We start from the raw sequence: 26,368 nt of genomic DNA, 5'->3' as shown, positions 1-26,368 counted from the left end.
GGCAGGGGGCTCTGGAAAAAGGCTTCTGAAGATAAGTTTAATGTTCAGGCAAGCTCAGAATCAAAGGATTCTGGATCACTTAAGGAGAGATTCAATTACTTCTTAACTCATCACAAACTGTAAGCTATCAGCAAAACGCGTAACAAGATACAGTAATACTAAGTCTGAAAGGAAACAGCAATTGAATTTTAGATTTTTAGATACCACCACAATTACCTGTTGAACAGTAGAATTTCCTCCATTCAAAATGGCAATTCCAAGTTTTAGGGTGGCTGCAACCATTGGGCCCATCTCACCTGAAAAGTAAACATTTATTTATTTATGATGCCCCAGTCAAAAAGGCTCTTATATTTCATTCCCATAATCTGAGTATTCTCTAGATACTTCAGATATCCTCTACAGATGACAGTAGAAATAAACACTGTTTTATACAAAGTTGCCAGCATCTTCCCAAATGCATCCCCACCCCCACAATTATTTGGAAAGAAAGAAAAGAAAAAGAAAAAGAAAAGAAAAGAAAAACTATAGATGAATGAGGAGCCTCTAAGGTTGCAGGTTATGTCTGAGAAGCATTCTGGCTCAGTGCTCAGGGGTAGACATGACATTGATTGCGTTAATCCAAGGGTGGGCAACTTGTAGCCCTCCAGACGTTTTGGCCTACACCTCCCCTCACCTTTGGCTTTGCTTGCTAGGCCTAATGGCAGTTGCAGTACAACAACATCTGGAGGGCCAGAAGTGAATAGGATTAATGCAATTAACCTGCATGTAGGGATGTACGAAAATCACTTACCTGTTCGTGGATTATGCTGATGGGGGGGGAGGCGCTCCGTCCCTCCCCCCGGAATCCTGGATGGCGGGGGAGGCTCTCCGTCCCTCCCCCCAGAATCCTGGACGGGGGGGAGGCGCTCCGTTCCTCCCCCCCCCCCCGGAATCCTCCTTGGCCGGCTCAGCAGCCGGCCAGGCCCAGCCAGGCCATAGCCGTCTGCAGCCGGATTTCTGGCCGCGGAGGGCTCTGGGGGGGGGGGGGAAACAACCTGTACGCAAATGGCGGCGGCTACGGCCACCGCCATTTGCATTCCTTATTTTTGACGTCTTAATCTACGTAAATATTTACGTAGACTAAGACGGCGAAAATAAGGGGAACACAAATAGCGTAGTGGAGGCTATTTGCATTCCCCTTATTTTCACCGTCTTAGTCTACGTAATTATTTACGTAGAATAAGACGGCCCAAAATAAGGAACGCAAATGGCGGCGGCCGTAGCCGCCACCATTTGCATACACCTTTTTTTTTTTTTTTAACCCAGACGTTTTAGGCTATGTAAAAACTTACGTAGCCTAAAACAACTGGGTTAAAAAAAAAAAAAAGGCGTACGCAAATGGTGGCGGCTACGTAAAAACTTAAGTAGCCTATCACGTGGGTGTAAAAAAAAAAAAAAGAACACCTGCAAATGGCGGCGGCGGCAGCCGGTTGGAAGACCAGCCTCCGCCGCCGAAGCCACCGCTGAAGCCGCTGGTGCAGCCGCCGCCGCCCAGAAGATCCGCCCCAGGTAAGTCTCGTCCCGGGGGGATCCACGGGGGGGGCGGGGGGGCAGGCCGTTCGGCCACAGATTTCAGGGGGCCAAATGCACTGGCATTCGGCCTCCCCGAGATCTGTGGCGGAATTCTCTGCCTTCCCTGGTAGGGATGTACTAAAGTCACTTACCTGTTCGTGGATTATGTTGATGGTGGGGGGGGTGTTCCGTCCCTCCCCCTGGAATCCTCGCCGGGGGGGGAGGCGGTCCGTTCCTCCCCCCCAGAATTCTCTGAGGCCGGCTGTGCTCCGCGGCAGCTCCGCGGAACAGCCAGCCAGGCCCGGCCAGGCCGGAGCCTTCTGCAGCCAGATTTCCGGCCGTGGAGGGCTCTGGGTAAAAAACAAACAAACCGCATACGAAAATGGCGGCAGCTACGGCCGCCGCTATTTGCGTTCCTTATTTTTGCCCTCTTAATCTAAGTAAATATTTACGTAGACTATGACGGCAAAAATCAAGGGGAAAGGAAATAGCGTAGCGGGCGCTATTTGCGTCCCTTTTTCATTCACCGTTTTAGCCTATGTAAATATTTATGTAGGCTAAAACGGGGAATCAAAAAGGGACGCAAATAGCACCCGCTACGCTATTTGCATTGCCCTTGATTTTCGCCGTCATAGTCTACGTAAATATTTACGTAGATTAAGAGGGCAAAAATAAGGAACGCAAATGGCGGCGGCCATAGCTGCCGCCATTTGCGTACGCGTTTTTTTGGGTTTTTTAACCCACCCAGCCATGATAGGCTACGTAAAGATTTATGTATCCTATCACGTCGTGTGTGGGGTTTTTTTAAACCTAGTCATGATAGGCTACGTAAATCTTTACGTAGCCAATCACGTCTTTGTTTTTCTTTTCTTTTTTTCTTTTACAAGAGTGGAGATGCCAAAGCCGAAGCCGCCGCTGGAGATGCTGCCACCTGGAAGATCCGCCCCAGGTGAGTCTTGTCCCGGGGGGGATCCACGGGGGGGCGGGGGGTAGCAGGCCGTCCCGCCACGGAGTTCGGGGTGCTGAATGCACTGGCATTCGGCCTCACCGTGATCCGTGGCAGAATTCTCTGCCAACTCTACTACGGAGTTGTGCTGTAAGTGTGGTTCAGACTGCTGCTGCTCTGCTCCTGAGGGCCTTCTCTGTGTTAAGGAAACAACCTGGGCTATTTCAGTATTGTCTTGCCTGTGGGGTGAAATGCGCAATTGGGAACACTTAAGTTTGCAGAATCGAGGCCAAGCTTCATACACAGCCTCCCCTAGTCAGGGGGCACCTGATGCGTCATCAAAACCCTGCGTGATTACTCACAGAGGAGCAAAAATCCCTGGTGCACCAAAAAGGGGGTGGCAGCTATAAAACCTTGGAGGTTTGCAGGATCAGGGCCAAACTTCATACACAGCTATAGTGCTCTTTAGTTAAAGTGCTATAGCACCTTTTCACTATAGCGCTTTAGTGAAAAAGCATTACAGCTGTGTATGAAGTTTGGTCCTGATCCTGCAAACCTCCAAAGCTTTATAGCCACCAAACCCTTTTTGGTGCACTCGGGATTTTTGCTCCGTTGTGAATATTTGTGCAGGGTTTTGATGGTGGATCGGGTGCCTCCTCACTAGGGGAGGCTGGGTATGAAGTTTAGCCCTGATCCTGCAAACCTCCAGTGCCTTAGAGCCACCACCCCGGTTGTTGGGGTGATGCTGGAATGTTGTCAATGGGTAAAACAGTGCCACTGCTTGGGCAGGAGGACTGCAGCGGGGCAGGGGGATGACTCAGATTACACACAGGAGCTTAATAAGCTACTCACAGTAGTTTATTAGCCCATTTGTGTGTGGTGGGGCATTGTGGATTATTTAAAAAATAAACTACTGTGAGTAGTGTATTAAGCCACTGTGGCTTAAAGTGACATCCAAACGCGATCAAAGTTTCTTTCTCTCCCACCATGGTCCCGATAAACTTTGCCTCCTCAAAGCTGGCATTTGCATTTCAAGGGAAGTCTCCAGCAGCAAATGTGAAATCTGCAGAGAAATGGGAGAGGATGTACGCATAATTTAAAAGCCCTTACCTTTGCTGGCACTAATTGTCTGAAGGACCATCTCAGCAGCTCCCCGATCATGTAGTCTTGCTTGCTGGTACAGAAGCTTTTGCTTTTCCATTTCTTTTTCCTGAACACAAATCCCAGTCACTTAAGTTGAGGCATTGCATTAATATTTGTTCTTTGTGATTTTTCATATGTATGGGCTCTATTGCAACTTTAGGTTTAATGCAATATATACAATACCGTACGGTCGATATTTTCTTTTCCAAACATCCAGCACAAGGTTTTCTCACTCTATTTTTGTGACGGAAGTTTAGTGACAGTCTCTAGAGGGGAATTGTCTCATCTGGACAAAATTAGGACAGTATTCATAGTCTTTAATTTGTATATCCCCTTTGTTTCAAACATGTGGTTTTGTATATCCTAGGGCAGCCATGTTCACATTTCATTAAAATATTTTGTAGTTTGAGAATTGCTTAATACTGCAAGCTGGAACTTTATGATAGAAGAATATATTATATATTCAGGAACTATTTAATAAGATGCAAAATTTAGGGGGACATACCAATTTCAATAAGATGACATAAGATGTAGTAATTTATATTTCACCTTTATATTTGATTGGAAATGAATAAACTGACAAGCAATGACTGAACTTTGCTTTGAATACTACAAGCTGCTACTCAAAACCTAAAAACAGTAAACCAAAAGCATCAAGGCACAGCTAATTCAAGATGGCTTGTAGCTTTCATGTAATTATTTGAAAACTGTTAGAAAATTTAAAATTATAGTAAGAAGAAGAGGTTGCATAGAGCACCATAACAAAAGAGAATCCATCCAAAGGTCCAAGTCAATGGGGCATGTCACTGTCAAGTAGTATCACATCCAAAAACACAGTGGCTAAATGATGTATATGACCTAAAAACAACTTCAGCAGAAGTACCAAGGTAGACAGTTTTGCTACCATGAACATTCCATCTAAAGTAAAGAAGGTAGACACTGGAAGATAGAAGAGGTTTAAACAATGAAAACCTTTGGATAGTCTACATTTAAAACCTAAATATTGAAGTGGGAAAGGGGAAGGAAATGTCTTTAGCAAATGAGGGGAAGTCCGTAATCTAAATCAAACTAAAGTTCCAGTCCTATAACGCTTACCTGGGAATAATCTTAATTAAACATAGTGGAGTTTACTTCCAAGTAAGCATGCAGATGATTGGGCTGCAAGTCAATTATATTGTTACCGGAAAACTCTTGTTGAAACCACACATGTGTTACTTAATTTTTTAAAAAATCATATTGGGGAAATAAAATGTGTTAGGTATTTGCTTGCCTCACATGATTGTTTAGGGTTCCTATGTTTGAACATTCTCAAGTGGTGTAAACAATCTAAATAAGGCATGTATTAGAAGAAGAAAAAATGCTTGGCAGCACTGCATTGCATTACTGCTGTAGTAGTTTGGAAAGTTTGCCTTCTTGTTTAAACCTCTTCTTGTGAAGAGAGAAATAAAAACAGAAACACACACAATCAAAACATAATTACAACACAGTTTCAACGAAGCTGCAATACAATATTTTGTCTCTTTAAAAGTATTTAAATATAGATCTTCATTTTTCCTACACTTCATTTTTTAGACCCAACAATCTTTTTCTTTTCATTCTGCTACAAATTTCATGTATAAATTTTTGCCAGTATTAGTAAAGAAAATTTTGACAACACGTTGGTATTAAGCCTTTTTCCTTCCATCTTAAATGGCTTGAGGTCAAAGTTATGGGCAAGTTGAAACAGAATTGAGCATCAGAGAATGTTATAATTTCTACAGGAAACAGAGTCTTATAAATAATGGCAAGTTGCAAAACCAAGAATAACATCAGAAATTATTAGCTATTAACATCTGACTAGAGAGCAATTGAATAGATCATGCTATGTTGCATGGACTGTGGGTGATGAAGAAAGAAAATATGTTAGAAATTGAGAACTAAAGCAATGGCATAGACATTGTTGTTATTATTAGCATGTTTCATCAGAGAACATGCCATCTGCCTATTCATTGGAGCACTTCCTTGAGCATTCCCCTGCTATGTGGGAAAATGTTCCCCTTCCTACATGGAGTTTACACCAGACTCTTGGAGCCAACCTACATGTTCAGAAAAGCATGCTATGTAGACATTAAATTAGGAGGTTGCAGTAAGCAACAAAAAGCTGCAATTTTTAAATATTCTGTATTTTTGTTTCAGCATTTTAAATAGAAAGCAGAACACAGCAATACAAATAAAAAGTATATGGAAAGAGCCATTTTATGTTCTCAATACTCTTCTGCCTATGCTTCTTTCTACTTTATCATGTGTTATCTCCTATTAAAATCTATGTTGAATCAGAAAAAATGTACTTTAAAATTTGTTTTTGTTTTTATCTCCTATTAAAATCTATGTTGAATCAGAAAAAAATGTACTTTAAAATTTGTTTTTGTTTCTGACCTAGCACACTGGAAAATATAATGTGTGCTACATTCAAACAAAAGCCCTAGTATTGGTTCCAGGTGTGCCCTTCCACAAACAGAAAGGCTCCTTCTATCCATGGAAGGGACTCTGATTTAGCCGAAGCTCCTGCTGGTGGAAGGGGGGCAGTGCAAATTTTCCCAATCACTCCTTCCCCAGCACCTCCCACACTGTTCTAGAGAGCCCCCTACCTTCCAGAGCAGCTTTTCAGGGAGCACACGGGGTTGTAGGGGAAGGAGGTATCAGCAAAATTCACCCACGGAGCACCCCATGAGTGGAATTCCCCTCATGGGAAGTCTTGATCCAATCCCAAATGATTTTACTGAATTCCATATAGGTCTGTAAAGTAATAATTAATCAAAACCTCCTTATGCTGCATTTTATAAAAGACTGATTTCCATCTACTCTAATATAGGACACTCATTCAAATAAATTTTATAAAAGACTGATTTCCGTCTAATAGGACACTCATTCAAATAAATCAGTTTTAAAGGAAAGAAGGACAACGCAAAAACACAGACACAAAGTGACTTGAAGGACATAAACATTATTGGATACTTTAACACAGAGGGTGGTATGTGCATGTGTATGAAATGTGCTTTACAATAGTTTTTCTACTGAAAGTTTTATCCTGCTAGAATTAGCATTTGCTCTAATGCTAGTACTACTGTAAAATCATATACAGTTAATTTCAGAGTATCTGTATAATGGCTCAACAGTTAGGAAGTGACAACATGTTCTGGACTGGTTCAGGCCCCATCTTCAGTGCAAACCCAAGGACCAGAAAATGCATCTGATCGAAAAAGAACACCCTAACACTCAAAGCAGACCCTGATCTATGAGATATAGGATGCAGCCTATGATGGGTTTGTCATCACTGGAGTGAACCAGTTGTGGTGGCTGAGGGATATACATAGATGCCAGCACACAGATGGTTGAAGTGGCCAAAAGTGCGACAGAGAAAATACAAGTTGTTTTCAGACACTGTTGCAAATGGAAGAATTTAAATAGGGAGGAAAAGGTAAGCAGCAAGCCTCAGCCCAGATACACTGCAAGAATAATATAAGTCAATTTCAAACTGAGGGTAGGTAGGGCAGAATTCCTCTCAGCAACCCTAAGATAATACAGGATTTCATTATACAAATGTAAGTTTGAAGGTACAGCTGACTATTAAGAAATAAGAGATCAAACACTACATTAAGGGATTAATGAACTACACCTTCTCAATTAACTTCCTTATTGTAGGATCACATTCAGATCCTACAATTCAATCTGCCTTTCTTTCTCTGTACATTAACCTGGAAAAAACTTAGAACTGTTACTATGGGTATCTTAAAATTGTTTCTCGACTCATTTTTGTCTTCGGAACCTTATATTACAATTGCTACATGAATCAGAAATTTTGAAGCCATGGAAAAAAGCCTAGGTATTTTCTACTCCCATCCCCAGAAAAAACAGAATTTTGGGGAAAAACTAAAATATATGCAATACTTACTTTCATATCAAACCTAAACTTATTCTACTGCTTTAACAAAATAAATGCATCATTTAAAACTTCATTAGCATATAAAATTGTATTTTGGTATATTTATGAAATTTAGAGAACAAGCCTATAAATGTTTACTCAGAAGACAGACCCACTCTGTTTAGTGGATTTTTCTGCAAAGTGAGAAAACACAGGATTTTAGCCTCAAGAGTATATGGCTTAATTTTGTATAATCCATAGCAGGGTGGCTGTGTCACAGCTGTGTGAAGGAAGAGATTAAAAAATCAACCACAAGAGAGTGACCAGGTCAAAAAGACAGCAGAGGTAGGATACTTCCTTCTAGTGGGCACCTATCACTAGCACAATCGGAAGATAGTGATTCCTGAAGCAATCAGAAACAAATGGGAAGACTTGTTTCTGGAATGAAGCAGGTCAGAGGAGCTCTCAGAAGGCTGCTCTGCAGATTTCTCCTATTCTGTAAACAAATGTTTCTACTCATTTCTGGGGAATAAGGATGTACGAAAGTCACTTACCTTGAACGAAATTTGACTTGCGGTGGGGGGGAGGCACTCCGTCCCTCCCTCCGAAATTCTGGCCGGGGGGGGAGGCGCTCCGTCCCTCCCCCCTGTTATTCTGGCTGGGGGGAGGCACTCTGTCCCTCCACCCCTGAATCCTGGCCGGCTGGGCCGCAAATGGCGGCAGCCGTAGCCGCTGCCGTTTGTGTCCCTGCCGTCAGCCGTGATAGGCTACGTAAATGTTTACGTAGCCTATCACGGCTGAGGTAAAAAAAACAACGCACGTACGCAAATGGCGGCGCCCATAGGCGCCGCCCTTTGCATTCCTTATTTTGGCACATGTAGTCTATGTAAACATTTACGTAGACTACGGCGAAAATAAGGGGAACGCAAATAGCGTAGACGCTACGCTATTTGCGTTCCCCTTACTTACGCCATAGTCTACGTAAACGTTTACGCAGACTACACGTACCAAAATAAGGAACGCAAATGGCGGCGCCCATGGGCGCCGCCACTTGCGTATGCATGGGTTTTTTGTTTGTTTTTTTACTCAGCCGTGATAGGCTACGTAAACATTTATGTAGCCTATCACGGTATTTTTTAAAAATCTAGCCGTGATAGGCTACGTAAATCTTTACGTAGCCTATCACGTTTTTTTGGTTTGTTTGTTTTTTTTTACTGGAAATGGCGGCAGTGGCAGCCGGTCGGAAGACCGGCCACCGTAGCCGCTGCCGCCGCACCGCCACCGGAGCCGCTGCCACCACCAGGAGGATTCGCCCAAGGTAAGTCCCGTCCCGGCGGGGCAGACCGTTTCGCCACCAATTTCAGGGGGCCAAATGTGCTGACATTCGGCCTCCCCGAGATTCGTGGCAAAATTCTCTGACATCCCTACCGGGGAAGTGCACTTTAGGAAGTGCACTCTTGTTGCCATAGCGGTAGACCCTGCATGCAAAACAACATGAGCATAGGGGCAGCACCAGTATTAGATACTGCCCCGTATCTACAGTCTAGATCAAACATCACCAGAACAAGGCAAGTAACAATTCACAAAAAGCAATGACCCTGTATACTCCTTTCGTAAAGATGGCAGCACTCTCTATTAGCAGAAATGCATCTTGAATTTGAGTGTTGTATATGTCTACTCTATGTGCAGAAATGATTTTCTAACGCTCTGGATAATGCTGTATAAAAATCTTCATACTACACATTTTGAATGAGTAGAACCTTGCCTTAAAATCATTCAACATTTCAAGAGAAAACATTTCATATCAGGTTTTTCAGTGTTCCCCAAAATTTCAACTGGATTGTTTTGTTTTAAGTTATTGAAAAGCAAACAGGTTCTACCACCCCCAACACTTTCTGATTGTTTTATGGGCCATCACAGTGACCACACATCATTCCAGGGGCATTTTGTGCAGGAAACATGGTAGTTCAGAGCTCTGATTCTGCTGCCAAAGCCCCTGCCAGCAGGTTTTTAAGAGTTTTTAAAAGAAAAAAGAGAGGAAGACAGTGCCAACATGGTAAGCACATCCACTTCCACAACTTTTTCAGACTCCTGAAACTGCACCAATCACAAAACACCAACATTACTAATTTAACTGGCTGTAAATGGGAGTGTTGAATTGGGGGCGGGGGAGGCTCGGCCCTGGGGAGTGTTACATACATATTCTACACTAGTATCCTATTGTGCCAGTACGCTTTCGGGAATGACTGCTCACAGTGGAACTTTTCTAAAATAACTTGAAATTAACAGAAACGCTCATTTCCAGAATGGGGCAGGTTAGCAGAGCTTACGGAACAGAGCGCTGCTGACCTGTCCAAATCAACAAAGTAGTATTTCCACCCATTTCTGGAGTTGTTTTTAGAAATATGAAAAGACCGTTGGTCACTTACCTATAAAAGGGATTTCTTTGTGCGTGTAACTAACAAACAGTACATCATGTGGGTCTTATGCGCCACCTAGTGGTCAAAGGCAAAATCGCTGCCCCAATTAAGTCTTAACTGTCTTTCCAGCCATTGAAGCTCAGTTTCCGTTTCCAATGACAAGCTCAGGAAGTACTAGGATCAGTGAGAACAGGAAAACACAAACAACAAAAACAGGACATTGTGCACCCTCTGCAGACAGGGCTTGGGAATAAACCAAGTGCGACAAAAAACAAAAAAAACAAACAAACATTAATCTCCACCAGCAGAAACAGCCATAACAGAATCTAAAGCTAGGATGTGGCCCTGATGTACATGCACAAAGAAATCCCTTTTATGGTTAAGTGACCAACGGTTTTTTCTCTTGTGCATGTAAACAGTACATCAGGTGGGACATACCAAAGCTTGACCCACGTAGGGTGGGATTCAGCAAGCAGTAGCTGCTGCTGCTTAATGACTGGGAAGGACATGTTGCAAGACACGCCTTCCAAAGGCCGCCTGAGCCGAGGCATATAAGTCAATATTGTAATGTTTAACAAAGGTGCTAGGATTTGCCCATATAGCTGCCCCACAGATCAATGCAGCAGAGCACTGAGGGGAAAAGCTGCCAATGGTGCGGCTGCTCTTGTAGAATGGGCAAAAATTTTGGTAGGTGGAGTCAACTTCAGGCAGGAATAGGCTAGGGAAATACATGCCTTTAGCCACCTACTCAGAGTGGCATTAGAAACCTTCCGTCCCAAGGAAGCAGGATGGAATGGCACAAACAAGGAATATGACTGCAGAAAAGTTTTGGTTCTGCTGATATAGGCCTCAGGGCCCTCCTGACAATAAGGGAATGCCATTTCTTTTCTGAGGGGTGCACAGGGGAAGGACAAAAAGTGGGAAGAAATCGCTCTTGTTGACAATGAATAGGAGACAGAACTTTAGGGCGGAAAAAGGGGTTAGGACGGAGCACCATTCTATCTTTATGGAATACACATAAGTGTTTATCCACGGAGAGGGCATTAAGTTCGGAGAACCTTTTGGCTGATACTACATCCACCAAGAATATAATCTTGAAAGAGAGCAGTTGGAGAGATACTGATTTCAGGGGCTCAAAGGGTTGCATCTGAAGTGCTGAAATTACTTTATGGAGTTCCCAGGAAGGGAAACAATGTTGAAGTGGAGGTGACTTTGAAAAAGCTCTGCACAGGAACTGTTTAAGAAGAGAATGAGAGCCCATGGACCTTTTGACAAAAGAGTAGATAGTGTGAAAGCCTGATGCTTAAGCATATTAGGCTTGAGACCCATAACCAAACTGTCTTGCAGAAATGCTAAAAGGTCTGAGATTCTGGCTTTTTGAGCCCTAAGTCCTTTTCCTAATACACCAAGTGGAGAATATCTTCCATGTACTCTGGTCAATTCTGCAGGTAGATGGTCTCCCATAGGCCAATATAATCTTGATTATCGCAGGGGAGAGGTCTGCTTTGGAAAAAATGTTTCTGTTCGATTTCCAGACATGTAAGTGAAGCCACACAAAGTTTGGGTGAAGGAGATGGCCTTGAGAGCTCCCCAACCAGAAAGGCTGGTGTCTGATGTAATCACTGTTTTGGGGGGATTCTGGAGGGGGACCCCTCTCTCCAGAACAGGATGGAGGAGCCACCAGCAGAAGGAGCCCCAAACAACCCTGGACAGATGAACGTTGAAGTGACATCTTGGAGCTATGTCATTTTGGAAAGGAAGCAGGGCCCATTGTAAGGGAGGGACAAGAATAAAGTCTTGCCCAAGGAGTTACCTGGAATGGTGACACCATGAGAACCAAAACCTTTGTTAGAAGCATGAGGTCAGCTGACTTCTTGAAGCAAATCAAATTGACTGCAGCTTGAATTTTGGAGAACCTCTCTGGAGAGACAGCCTTGATCCCTACTTGCGTTGCATGTCTATTACGGCCCGCAGGTGGAGTATTCCATGAGAGGGTAACAGATTACTCTTTGATTATTGATGAGAAAACTGAAGTCCTTGAGACATGTGCCAGTGTGACTTGCAGGTCATCCACTGCCTGAAGCCGAAAGGCTGAATGGATGAGAGATCATCGAGTTAAGGGTATACTGAGATCCCTTGCACGTGAACACGTGCCACCAAGGTGACCATGATCTTTGTAAATACCCTGCGACCCAAAGCTAGGCCAAAAGGCAAGGCTCTGTATGGAAAATGGGACCCTTCAAAGGCAAAATGGAGGTAGTGCCAATGGTTGAGGAAGACAGGAATGTGGAGATAGGCTTCTCTGAGGTCCACTGAAGTCATGAAGTCTCCTAAGCAAAGAGCTTCTTTGATGGATAGAAGAAGCTCCATCAGGAACAAGCGGTAACAGATGAAGTGGCTGAGAAACTTGAGATTCAAGATAGCTCTGATGGACAAATCTTCCTTTGAGAGAGAGTGTAAAGAAGTGAGAATAGAGCTCTAATCCTTTCTCTTCCATGGCAACAGTTCCCCTGCCATGATATCTAGTAGAAGTTGGATGGCCAATTTCACCTTCACCTTCTTGGCTGGATTTGCTGGGGCTGGTGATGGGAAAAAATAGTGGGGAGGTCTAGATATCAGCTCCAGATGCAGACCCATGCAAAGGGTCTCCAGGACCCAACAATCTGAGGTGATGGCCAGCCAGTTGTCGGTGTACCCAGAAAGATAACTGCCCACCAACAAAAGATTGGTGTCAAAATTGGTGCCTCTATCCCCTTGACATATCTAGCAGAGCCATATCTAGCAGAGAAGTTCTGTTGGCCTTTATTTCTTCCTCAGGAATGAGTCCAGGCAGGCCGGGTGAACCAAACATTTCTCCTTTGCCCAGAGGTTTTGGAGAAACGAAATGGCTTGCTAAGGATAAAAAGATCTTCTAAAGAAATGCCTTTCTTCCTTCTTTCTTGCCATGGGCATAGCCTTTTTCTTATCTTGATTCGACTACGACATCTTTTACAGCTTCTTCCCCAAAGAGCTTGCCCATAAATAAAGGCTCCGATGATAGGCTGGACTTCGAAGGAGGAGAAGCTTTCCAATGGCAAAGCTGCTACGGATCTAGCAGAGAACTGAGCCACATCCAAAGAAGCACCAGCAATAAAAGCTACCTCTCTAGAAACCTTGAGAAGGGTCTTACATAACCTCACTGGCTCATGAAGTGCCTGTAATGGCCCCAGGCCTGTAACCAAGTCACCAGTAGTTTTAGAGGGGCCTAGAGATCCACAATGCTTTGCTTTAGTTTGATATTAAGTGCAATTTCCTTGCTAGTGGGCCTCTGAGCTTGTAAGATGAGTCAAAGGTCGATATTGCCGCCTCAGCACATTCCATGCTAATGAGCTCTGAATTTTATCAGGGCCTGGGAAGCGCCTGAGAAGTGAGGCTATGTTTACAGGTGTCTGTGCTGAGAAAGTTCTGATTGTCTCCCCTCTGACGTGGAGCTGTTAGCCTATGCTGGGAAAGTTGCAGATGAACACTAATTAACGCTTGCTGCTGTCATGCTGCCTCACAACTAACATGTATGGTACAAAACCCATTGTACCCCTTGGCTCTGGGTTCAGAGAAGCTGTCTGATCCAACCATTGGCTATGCCTGTGTGCTGTAAGTACTCAATAAAGTCTCCTTGTAAGCAAACCTGGATTTGGCTTATCTCTATCTCGGCACCTCCAAACCTTAGCAGCCCACGGCCAGGGCAATACAGTGCCCCATCCAACACATCTTCCAACCACAGGAGGGAAGGTCTGGCAAAAATCGATGCTGAAGCTGCCACCCAAATAGACAGGGATGCTGCTTCATGGGCCTTCTTCAAACCAGTATCCAGCTTGCACTCAACCAATTTCTTGAGCTGCACATCGTATCTTTCACATGAAGAGCACAATTCACCAAAGCCACCATGGGCGCATCAATAAGAGGGACTTTAATTTAATCCATAATATGCTGCTCTAGAACATAATGTTTGTTAGCAATAGCGATGGATTTCTTGTGCAGCAAAGGAGAATTCAACTCACCTCTAATCACTTTTGGGATATGAGCAGGCAGCTTCACCTTGGTCTTGGGCTGAGGATCAGGACAGACAGCTGCCATCCTAGAGGCAGAGGGTTGAGGGGCTTCTTCTGAAGGAATCAAATCTAAGGCTGCCATAGATTTACATAGCAGGGGAAGAGAATGGGAGTCCTGGAATAGTTGATAGGAATCAGGCCCCTCGAGGTCAGACTCACCAGTCCACTCCTCTTCATCTGGGACAATTAAGTCCGCATCATTCTCATCTGGGTCAGGAGAGTCCAGATTTGGGTTGGACATTTTCTTTTTAACTTCCTCCTAGGTACATCATGAGGATCTGGAGATATATGATCCCTGTCTCGAGCTGGAGCTGAAGGAGACTGTGGAGACTGCTGTGACAGTAGGAGAGAGCCAGTGGGCTGCACAGCATTTCTAGATGTAGGAGACATAGAAAGGCTTAAAAGCTGAGAATGAACCAAGGCATCCTTAGTCAGGTCAGCTAATAAAGCCTCTTTCAAGTGCTGTAGCAAAGAAGGTGGAACTTCCAGAGAAACTGAATCCCCGCAGATTGCTCCCTAATTGTAGGGGATTGACAGGGTTTTGGTGGGAAAAAGCAGTGGGCCTGGAGGATGATGCCCCTGTTCCCACAGGGCAGTCTGTGAGCTCCTAGTACTCCTCCAGGGAAGGTTGCATCGAAAACAGACTGCCCAAAGTCCCCGCTAAGTCTGCCTCTCTGCCATCAGAGAGATCTTCATCTGCCCTGAGGCTCCTTCTGGCCAACCGCCTGGGCTGGGCTCCTGCGTAAGGCCAGGCTCCCCGCTCCTTGTCCTCCTCTTCCTCCTCCTCCTCCCAAACTCCCAACATCCATGCCAGCCAGGGCTATGTTGTTGCCGGCACTCGATCTTGCTCTGAGCCCTGCTTAGGAAAACTTCCAAAGGTGGAGAAAAGGGAGCTCAGGAAGCAACGGAAAGGCTTGCTTTTTCATATGCCGTAGATGGACAAGCCGAATGGGAGGAGGGTCAGTAACGGCAGCCATTATTGCCTTTCCATCGCTCACAGAGGCCATGCAGAAGCAGCTTGTGAAGAGCCCAAGGAGACTGCTAGGCGAGGTTTATGAGGAGATTCGTGGGCAGAAACAGACTTTCCTTTTGCTTTCCCCACAGCAAGCAGCAGAGCCGAAGGCACAAGGGGGAAAAGGCTGGCCAAACTGGAGCAGGGGCAGTTGGAGATGACGACAAAGGTAGCTGACAAGAACGGAGAAGCTGTGGTGGTTTGTTTCTTTATTTGTTACTGTTTTCCCTGAAAGAAAAAAAGGTTGGGAAGGGAGGAAAAAAGAACAGACAATAACACATGTGGACATGCAAAAGTTAGGGAGAAAATGGAAAAAAACAAGCCTGAGTCAGAAGAACACAGAGAGGCAAATCCACAACCACTTCAGTGTGGCAAAATCGCAAAACTGAACTTCAGAGGCAGGAAAAACAGTTACAATACTTAATTAGAGCAATGATTTTGCCTTTGACCACTAGGTGGCACATAAGACCCACCTGCTGTACTGTTTACATGCTAGGGATGTACAAAACTCACCTTTTTGAAGGGTGACATTCGTGGGGGGGGGAGGTGCTCCGTCCCTCCCCCCGAAATTCTCTCTGGCCAGCTCCGCTCCACAGAGATTCCACAGAGCCGCCGGCCAGGGCTGCCCACAGCCAGACATTCAGCCGCTGGGCAGCCTGCACAGGGACGCAAATGGCGGCTGCCATAGCTGCCGCCATTTGCATCCCTGTATTTTGCCGTGATAGGCTACGTAAATATTTACATAGCCTATCACAGAAAAAAAAAAGGAATGCAAACGGTGGCCACTCTTTTGCGCCCCTCTCTTTTGTTGTAATTTTGTTGTAAATATTCACGTAGCCTATCACACGGCAAAAAAAAAAAGGGAACGCAAATGGCGGCCGCCATAGCCGCCATTTGCGTTCCCTTAGTTTTGCCATGATAGGCTACGTAAATACTTACGTAGCCTATCACAGCTTCCGCAGGGACACAAATGGCGTCCCTGCGTTAGCCGTGATAGGATACATAAGTATTTACGTAGCCTATCACGGCTATAGGGAAGAGGCGAATGGCGGCCGCAGACGCGGCCGCCATTCGCAATGCAGCGCGGACAGCAGCAGGTAGATGCTCCATTCCGGGCCCATTTCGCGGGGTGGGGGGCAGGGGGCTTCATTCCGCCACAGATTTCGGGGGCCCGGATGCACTGGCATTCGGCCTCACCGAGATCCATGGCGGAATTCTCTGACATCCTTATTACATGCACAAGAAATAGCCCCAGTGCACAAGTGGTCACTCTCATGAGCACAACAGAACAAGCAGAAGGGAAGCAGTTCCATTGGATACTGCCCATAATTATGAAGTTTGCAAATGAAAGTGGATCAGAGTAAGTGCTACCTTTTTAATTTTATTTATTTAAACTTCAAAGAATTCTTTAAGCCTCTAAATCATTGAAGTTTTATAATAATCAAATAAGAGATGTTCTACAGCTGGGGTGGGCAGAAGTTAGACCACAGTCCACCAGTGGACTGCTGGACAATTTCTGGTGGATTACCTGTTGGTTACTAGTACTCTTGCAAAAAAAGAAAAGAAAGCAGAACTATGTGGAATTGCCTTGATTCAGTAAGGCACTTCTGGTATTCAGAAGCAAGACTGCATACTCAGGACCACTCCCTATAGCTTAATTGTGCCTTAATCGTTATGAAATTCTGAGTATCCTTCTTTGTTTTGGAAACATCACACACATTTGAGGATGAGGGGATTTTCAGTTGCAGCAAAAGTTGACTATAAAAGATTGGTCAGCCTAACCCTATTTCACATGTTATGTGGAAATCTTGGGTATGTGCTCCATATGTGAAATAGTCTAGAGGAGGGAACCAACTTGGAAAATGTGTTAAAAAAATATCATTTTGTGCAGGGAAACAAGAGTTGTTAAAGCCCTCTTCTAGAAGCGAATTGCTTGCAAAGGGCAATATCCAATGGTGACACTCCGCAAACTCAAATAATGTGAATGGAACTCCGCTGAATCTTTCCGTTGTGCAAGCAGTTGCCCATTACACTTGCACAACCGGTTGTGTGCTCAGATGAGCAACTAGTTACACAAGCGGAATGTCCAACCAGTTGCACAATGCATGCAAAGCAGTCACACAACTGATTACAACGCATTGCATGATGGGTGCAGGCAGTTACGTAACTGGTTGCACAACACACTGCAGAAGAATTATGCAAAAAACTGCTTGCTCAACCATACTTGTGCAAGTGTAACTTTATTTGAATTCTTCTCTTGCACATAGTTCGAAACCTAGTTTCTGCCAGGGCAACATCATTTGCTAGTGCAACAGAATGACACAGTTGGATACTGCCAAAAGGCGGCTGCCTTGAGTGCCATTTTTTGGTAGAAAGGTGGAGTACGAATCAAATACATAAAATAAAAAAGATACAGGCTGTAGCATATAACTATTGGTGGATCATAAAACTGATCTTGAAAAGAGTTTGTTAAAAGGCCTCTGCCTCTCTGGATTTGGCAGTATTTTTTTTAATGCAATACTCTTCCACTACGCTGGACACAACCCTTCTATAAGCAGAAGAGGTTTTAACAAGTGGAAGGGCTCCTTTGGATCCAAGCCATAGATTAATAGAATCTTGTTAGGTATACATAAAAGCTATAATGGGTAGTTATTAATATGTAAAGGCTAGCATGGCCATTTGCACATTGCCAAAAAAGACAAAAGAGGACAGAGATTTGCATAAAATGTACATAATGTTCATTTATTTATTTATTTAGATGGACATTTACAATAATTCCTACAATTTAAATAGAAATACAATATATCTTACCATAAAGGAGATGACTGTGATCAGATTACTTGTATGCCTGCTCAGTCCAGGTGCTAACTGCTGATGGGCAACTCCAAGGCCCCTGTTCTAGCTTCTTTATTGTTAAACCGGATTTGGACTTAAAACCAGATTTGGTCCTTTGAATACAGGGGGGATGGGCAACTTCCACTGATCTGGGGACCAATCCGGAACTCAGTGTGGGCTGCACCCTGCCTGGAATCGCCGCTGCATCAACAAATTTGCCTTAAAATAGAGAACTATCTTTTGACAGCCCTTCAAACAGAGGATTGTCCTCTGCAATGTAGGACGACTTACCCTAGTAAAGGCATTCTATATTTCTGAAGTATTGTAAATTAATTTTGAAATGTTAATAGTAGTAATTCACAGCTTGGAGTTTAAGGGAATTAAGCCATCTCATGGGACTGTGTGAATCAATCAGTTTTTATTACTGATGTTAAAGTCTTTAACAGCCCCCATCTCACAACATTTGCATTAGGATGAGATGTCTATGAATGAGTCTTACTTCAGGTTCTTACTTTTCTTCCTCAAAGGAAAAAGAAGGGGATGGAAGGATCCTGAATAAGACCCTAAAGTATATAATTCACTATCAAGTGATTGGGCAGATAAATAGCAATCTGTAGCCCAATTTATAACATGGCAAGAGCTTGAGGGAGTAAGATGAATTTCCCTAACTCTATGACTGGCCACGAGGACTATATTGTATGCAGACAGTATTAATGAGGCAAAAACACCAATGCAGTAATTGACTTTACATACTGAAACATCTGTCACATAAAGGGATTATCATACTTGGTGTAGAAGACTGCTGAGAGCAACAGGCAGGCAAGATAGTATCTTTGATTTCTCTTTGAACAGTGCTTCTGACAATATGTTGACAACTTGTTAGCATCACTGTCACTTATTTCTAGGACTCAAAATCTACTACATCCAGATATTCAAGTGGAGTACTAGGAGACCTCTGCTTACATTGCTTAAACTGAGTTAGTACATCAGTGCAGTGACATTTCTCTTACTTTGTTCTGTTTGCTGGCATGAAAACAAACAAGTTCTTTCCTGGAAGCCCTCTTTCTTCATCATACAAAAGCACACTCTGTGAAGAATCATACCAAGTGGTACATACCATACCAACATATGATTGACTAACATAAACTAATAGGGAGCATACCCAGTTTAAATTTCAAACAAATTATTAAGAGTTTAGGCTGCTAGAACTGGTTAAGGATTTGGGACTCATATGTGATCTGTTCTCCTTTCATAGCTGTTTTCTGACTGATCTGGGGCTGATCTGGGTGAGATCAAGACACCCAGTGTAGTGAATAACAAAAGGGAAAATCAGAGATGATTATTTTCTGCCACACATGCTATCAGCTTCCCACACTTCCATGGTCCTGCACTAATGTTCCTCATTTAAACCTCTTTCATTTTAACTTCCCCACACAAGTGGGTACCAGCTAGGAAGGCAGAGAATTCCGCCACGGATCTCGGTGAGGCCGAATGCCAGCACATTTGGCCCCCCGAAATCCGTGGCAGAACAAAGCCCCCCACAACCCCACCCCGTGAAATGGGCCCAGAATGGAGCCTACCTTTGTCAGCCATTCCGGTGCTCCTCGAATGGCGTCTGTGTCTGCAGCCGCCATTCGCGTCTTTTGAATGGCCGTGATAGGCTATGTAAATACTTACGTAGCCTATCACGGCTAACACAGGGACGCCATTTGCGTCCCTGCGGAGGCTGTGATAGGCTACATAAATATTTACGTAGCCTATCACGGTGAAAAAGGGAACGCAAATGGCAGTGGCCATAGCCGCCGCCATTTGTGTTCCCTTTTTTTGCTGTGATAGGCTACGTAAATATTTATGTAGCCTATCACAGCCTCTGCAGGGACGCAAATGGCGTCCCCTACACAGGATGCCATTTGCGTCCGCAGCAGCCCTTGAATGCTCTGGGATTGGTTTCTTGTCTTCTTAAAGTATTTGTCAGTTTTATTAGCTGTTAATCAAATCTGTTGTTGAGCACTATTTGCATCAGGTTTCAGGAAGGCCTGGGGCAGTATCCAACCACGTCATTCTGCTCATGCGAGTTACGTCATACGTAAGGGACTTCTAGTGCAGCACCAACAGAATTAGCTTGCATGATGGGTTTTCTGGGAATCCCATTGTGCAAACTAACGTTACCGGTATTGCACTAGAGGTCCCTTACACTAGCACAATGTAATCTGTGTTGGCAGAATGATATATTGGATACTGCTCCTAGGTTTATTATTTTATTTCTTAAACATATTTATATATCACTTTTCTACCCACAGGGGCCCTCAAAGTGATGTACAATCAAATCCAATCAAATCGCAACATATTAAAAAAAAGCAGAACTTTCCTTAAAACAGGCCAAATGCAATTTTAGAGATGGAGCCAGCCTGATGTCCCTTGGGAGAAGGTTTCACAGTTGAGGTGCTGCTACAGAAAAAGCCCTGTCTCATGTCCCCACCAACCCAAGCTCTCTTGGTGGTGAGACATGCATGTGGTCCTCTGATGGAAATCTCAAGTTAAATTACAGAGAGATTCATACAAGAGGAAGTGGTCCTTCAGACATCCTGGCCTCAAGCCATTTAGGGCTTTACAGGTCAAAACCAACACCTTGAACTGGGCTCAGAAACAAACTAGAAGCCAGTGTAGTTGGTTCAAGACCAATGATCTAAGTGCACACCAGACAACAGTCTGGCCACTGTTTTTTGTTCTAGCTGCAGTTTCCAAACAATTTTCAAGGGCGCATGTAGAATGCATTACAGTAGTCTAAATCAGAGGTAATTAAGGCATGGATCACTGTGGCTAGAACCACCTACCCTAGTTGGCATACCAATCAAAGCTGGGCAAAGTTGCTCCTGGCCACAACAGCCACCTAGCCCTCCTGGAGCAACTCTGGGTCCAAGAGTACCCCCAAGCCATAACTTGGTCCTTCAGAGGGAGTACAGCCCTATCCAGAACAGGTTGCACCCCTAATCCCAGGTTGGCTTCTCTGCTGACCAACAGAACCTCAGTCTTGTCTGGACTGAGCCTCAATTTGTTCACCCACATTCAATCCTTCACTGCATCCAGACAACATTTCAGGACTTCCATAGCCTCCTTGATTGAAAAAGAGAGAAAGAACTGAGTGTTACCAGCATAATGAGACCCAACCCGAAAACTCAGGCTGATCTTACCCAGCAGCTCCACATAAATGTTAAAAAGCACAGGCAACAATAATTAATGGTCGCAAGGCCAAACAGTGGTCCCACAGTACCACCTTCTGATAACTTTTGGCTGAACTGGACTGGAACCACCACAAAATGGTGCCCCCAAATCCCATATCAGCTAAATGGCCCAGAAAGATACCATGATCAGTGGTATCAAATGCCATTCAGAGGTTCAGCAGAACCAATAGAGACGCACTCCCCCTGTCCAGTTCCCAGCACAGGTCATCCACCAAGGCGACCAAAGCTGTTTCTGTTGAAAAACCAGGCCTGAACCCAGATCAGAATGGATCCAAATAATCAGTTTTATCCAAGAAAGCCACCACTCACTCTAAGACCTTAATTTTAAAAGGAAGATTGGAAACTGTAGTTATCTAGGATGGTGGGATCCAATGAAGTCTTCCTTAGCAAAGATCTTATATTTGTCTCTTTTAGAAGAACTGGAACATAACCCTCTTTCAAAGAAACGTTTACAACCTCCACACCCAATTGACAGCTCTTATCAGCCTCTATGGACATGTGCCTAACAAACAAATGGCTGGCCTTGTTTCTCCAAGCAACTTGTCCACATCCTTAGGTTGAACAAATTGAAACTCATCCATCAAAACTGGACAAGTAGTTGCCTCAATTACCTCACTAGAAACCACCCTCAATATGTAGTCCAAGCTGAAGTGGATGTGAGCAATTTTATCAGCAAAGTATTTTGCAAGTTTATCACAGTGGGTTTCTGAGGGCTTCTCCTCACAATTCTTGGGTCTAGAATGTAATAGCCCCTTAACTAACCAAAACAACTCTGCTGGATGACATTGTGCTGACACAAAGGTGGCAGAGAAGAGCAACTTCTTTGCTGCCCTCATGACCACAAAGTAGGCCCTGAAATGGGCTCTAACCTGTATTCGACTGGGTATGTCCTGAGTCTTTCGCCACCATAAGTTATCATCTACCACACTGCTTCAATGCCCTGAGCTCCTCAGAAAACCAAGGAGCCTGTGCTCTGCATCCAAGTAGAGGGTGCTTAGGAGCAATTGTGTCAACTCCCCATTCCACAGATCAACCAGGGTGTCAACAGGATCACCAGCTCTGGTAACTGGAATATCCCCCAAGCATTCAGGAATCCTTCTGAATCCATTAGTCTCTGAGGGCATACCATTTTAATGGGTTCTCCATCCCTGTAGAGGTTGTCCCAGCAAATAGAAACTCTTACACAGTGATCTGTTCATGACAATGGACTTCTTTCAAATGGCTCTATCCTGTCTCATGTGCAGTGCCAGACAGTAACTGAGTCAGGCCCATGGTTACTATGGAAACCATGAAATCCTTAGCTGCTCCTAATGAGGGGGCCTCAGCATGTATGTTAAAATCCCCCAACAAATCAGTTTAGGGGAAGACACCACCACCTCCAGGACCACATTTATCAGCTCAGGTAAGGAGACAGTTGGGCAGTGGGATGGGCAGTACACCAACAGAATCTCAATCCTGTCTTGCTGGCGTATTAGCACGTGTACATTCTCAAATCTTGGAGATTTCCAGACAGGTTTCTTCAGCAGAAGGACAGACTCACAATAGATCATTGCAACCTCACCACCCATCAGATCTTGCCTGCTGCTGCACCCAAAAACCTGGTGGGCCTAGTTGAGTCAAGTTGAGCCCTCCCCCATCTTTGGGCAACCAGGTTTCAGTCACCCATGCCGTGTCAGCTTGCTCATCCAGGATCACAAGTTGAGCATCTTCTTGGAGATTGTTTCCTCTGCACCAATCCAAATTGGAAGTCAAACATTTGCATAATGTCACCAGTTATAATTTAAAACTAAAAACTTTATGATCAGTGGAGTCTGGAAAGGATTTGCATGGACATATAATAGATAACAAATATGTCACAGTATACTGTGACAAATAGTAAATTTGGGGTGGTGGTGGTTATAAAGCAAATCAACGGCACATTCTGGAACATATGATATCAATAAATAGTATCTTATTCCCAATAAGCAACTATATAGATTACAATTAATTGGAAAAGGAAATCCTCTGTCACTGTTCAGCTTTCACCATCGTAAATTCAATTATGGTCAACAGTATTTTCTCAATACATAGACAGCATTTTGGGGATGACTGAAAATCAATGAAAAATTACTGCATTTCCCTCAGGGTGTTTCATATGGCATATCTAATTCCAATACTGGAATAATTCCAATACTGATTCTAATTCTAATACTAGAATCATGGAGAGAATTGAGATTATTTGTTCAGAAAAGAGCATGTGTCACTCTTGGAACTGAAAAAAATTCAGAAATGTATGAAAACATACTTAGAAAACTTGTCCAAGATGTTGGGTCTAACAAAACTAAGAGTCACAAAATTAGACCCACGTAAATACACACACATTATTTTACCTTGCTGCGTTGAGATCCTGTGACCTTAAGGAAAGGCGAGGATAAGAAATAGCAATGAGAAAAAAGTGTCCAAAGTACTATGATGGTAACTGAGCAACCAAATACATAAACCAGATTGTATTCCTGAAAGAATTATTATTTCTTTGCACATAATCTCTAGCAACTTAAAATACAAACCCTAAAACAAACTAGAAACATTTGAGTTTACGCTTCTCTTTCATGGAATTATTTAGCTCATCCTCTCCCTCCCTATAATACCTTCCCTATTTAAAAAACATAATAAAATGATGAAATTCATCTGCACAATCTCCACTTTTTGCTTAATTTTATATGTACACAATTTTTTTAAAAAAATCACACACTTCAACATGGTTCAGTAACAGATATTTAAAATGATCAAAAGACATATCTCTTGCCTGGTCACTGAAAGTTTCTATCACTTGCCCAGTTCATCTGTGGAATTCTGTCTATATGAATCCTTGCTATTATTAAAGACATTCTGGAAAAACTACTTTAAAAAATGTGTGTTTTTACTAAGGTTTATAATAGACATATTTACAAGACTGAGAGACTGACTGAAAAATAAAACCAAACAAGGAATATAACACATGCATTTCATGGACAACAGTGATTAGCAATAGTGAACAAAAATGATGGAAGAGGATAGGGAGAAGAGGACAACAAAAACAACAGCTCTGCGTCAAAGTAATTTTAAATGTGTTTTTCACACTCCCCAAATTATTTCAGTGTTATCAGTGAAGGAAGAGCAATACATGAAGCTGCCCCACCTCCCACTTACATATGTAATTAATGGCAGCACATAAATCGGCACATAGATTGACTTTCTCACCGTGGTCTGCATTTAAAAAAAATCATTTGCCCACCATAGCCCAAGTGCTGCTCGCACCAAGGCATCCTGCTCATGGAAATGATCCATGGAGTGGCCAAAAGCATTCCTCTTCTCATATAAGAAGATGGGGGGAAATCTAAGTATGCAGAGCTCAGTGGGTGCTCCTGCACCATAGAAACTGTGTGCAATTTTATTGCTTGGAGTATTATTCTATTTTCAGTTAAATAAGGTTTTAAAAATGTTTACTTCCAATAAATGGCTATCATCACATGTTTTGTATATATACCACTGTATCATTTTATACATCAAAACAAAATGCCTCAATAATTATTGTTCTTAATGTAAATAAGTAATATTAATTGAGAAAAAAACATATAGTAAGACTTGTAATCTAACTTAAGAAGTGAAGGAAATTTAGTGTAATTAAATACCCTCTATTCTATTTCTCATATTTAACATTTTAATCATATGATGATCCCTTGTATTTTTATAACGGAGGGAGCAATACTATGGCCACTAGTCAGCGGCTAGATGGCTATAGGATATGTGGTTTTCCGGGAACCGGCCTTGGAGCCGACACTCCGAGGTCAGTTCCCAGAGAACTGACCTTCCTCCCTTTCCATGTTGCCTCGCAGGCAGCGTGGAACAGCCCCACGCTCCAAAGGGGAGCGTGTAGCGGCCAAAACTGGCCGTTCCGGGGCAAGGAAGGCGGAAATGCCAGTACGACACATTCTATGTATCGTCTGGCAGCCTCCTTCCCTGCTCCACCTTCCCATGGCTAGACAGCCATTATCGGCTGTCTAGCCACAAATGCAGGGCAGGAGAAGAGTGGAGGGAACAATCCCCTCCATGCTTCTCCTGCCCTGCATTGGATAAGTGGCCGCCTCTGAGTTTGGAGGTAGCCACCTATCCCCATAAGATTGTGCCCTTAGTCTATTATAGTTTTAGAATTATATCTCAGCTATCCTTTCACCTACATTGCATGACATATCTGGAAACAAAAAAGTAAGGTGCCCAACTTCTATTAAAAAATACAGTGTTTCAGTGACAAAGCATGTCAAGGACACCCTCTAAAAACACAGATCCCAAGGTGGCATACCAGTTGAGTCAATGCATCCAGAGACCTTTGGACACACCCAAGTTGCAGAAATACCTTCAGATACCCACTGATTTTTATTGCTACCTTGCCAATGGCCTGGTTATGACAAAGCAGGTTGATAATCTTTTGGATGTTTTCATGTAGGGGTTGGGATGAATGAAACAGAAGCAAAAAAAATACTTAAGTGGTTCCACTCACTCCTGGCAAGGAAATCCCAGAGGTTTGTGATGAGCAACTGTTCTTCAAACATATACGTTTTCACTGATGGATCCCACAGGGTTCTGTTCCTGCCTGTTCTGTCCCGTGATCCTATTCAACATGTTTATATGCAACATCTTTCAGAAATCTGGAATTCAGTGCCATTAGTTTGACAATGACACCTTGTCATCCAGCACAAGGTTCGCAGTCTCAGTGCTTAGCGGTTATCTAGTCCTGCTGGTATACTGTATGTGGAAGAACTGACTGCTGCTGAATCCAGACTGAAATAATGGTGCTTGATGAGCTCTGTGGCTTTGGGAGAACAGGTCAGAACAGGCTTTGGGAGAACAGGCACACAGCCTTGGAGTTCTCCTAGATCAGCTGCTCGAAGCCCACTTTGCAGCAAAATTATGAGTATTTTGCTTCTGATAAAAAGATGATGGGCTAATTCCTATGAGACTTTGTATTTGGCATGAATATCAGAGGCCAAAATACATGAGTGGCAAAACAAACATGAACAATCCCTGTGTGTATTATCATCTCCATTTATCCTTAAAACACATCTGTACAGCAATTAGGTTTCTGCATATTGGCTTAAAGAAAGACAAATCAGAATAATAAGAGGAGCAGGCACAGTTCACATTTGAGTCACTACTATTTTGACTTATACCCAAGTACAAAATGTCTTGTAGAAATCAGCTCTCCATAGTCAGA

General features: G+C 43.5%; 1 protein-coding gene across 1 annotated transcript in view; it reads right to left on the bottom strand.

Moving 5' to 3' along the window:
- RYR2 (ryanodine receptor 2) overlaps positions 1 to 26,368 on the bottom strand; it is a 545,602-nt gene that overhangs the window by 74,276 nt on the left and 444,958 nt on the right. Inside the window, exons 81-82 of the mRNA XM_084828209.1 lie at positions 3,608 to 3,707; positions 217 to 296 (exon numbers count right to left, since the gene is read on the bottom strand). Of these exons, the coding sequence (XP_084684335.1) occupies positions 217 to 296; positions 3,608 to 3,707 (180 nt within the window). The remainder of the gene's footprint in view (positions 1 to 216; positions 297 to 3,607; positions 3,708 to 26,368) is intronic.

The sequence above is a fragment of the Heloderma suspectum genome, chromosome 1 (assembly GCF_057233095.1).
Source record: "Heloderma suspectum isolate Gila_16-S chromosome 1, 16-S_ref, whole genome shotgun sequence".
Taxonomy (NCBI): domain Eukaryota; kingdom Metazoa; phylum Chordata; class Lepidosauria; order Squamata; family Helodermatidae; genus Heloderma; species Heloderma suspectum.
Note: the sequence above shows the minus strand (reverse complement) of the source record. Positions and strands in the feature narration are given on the sequence as shown.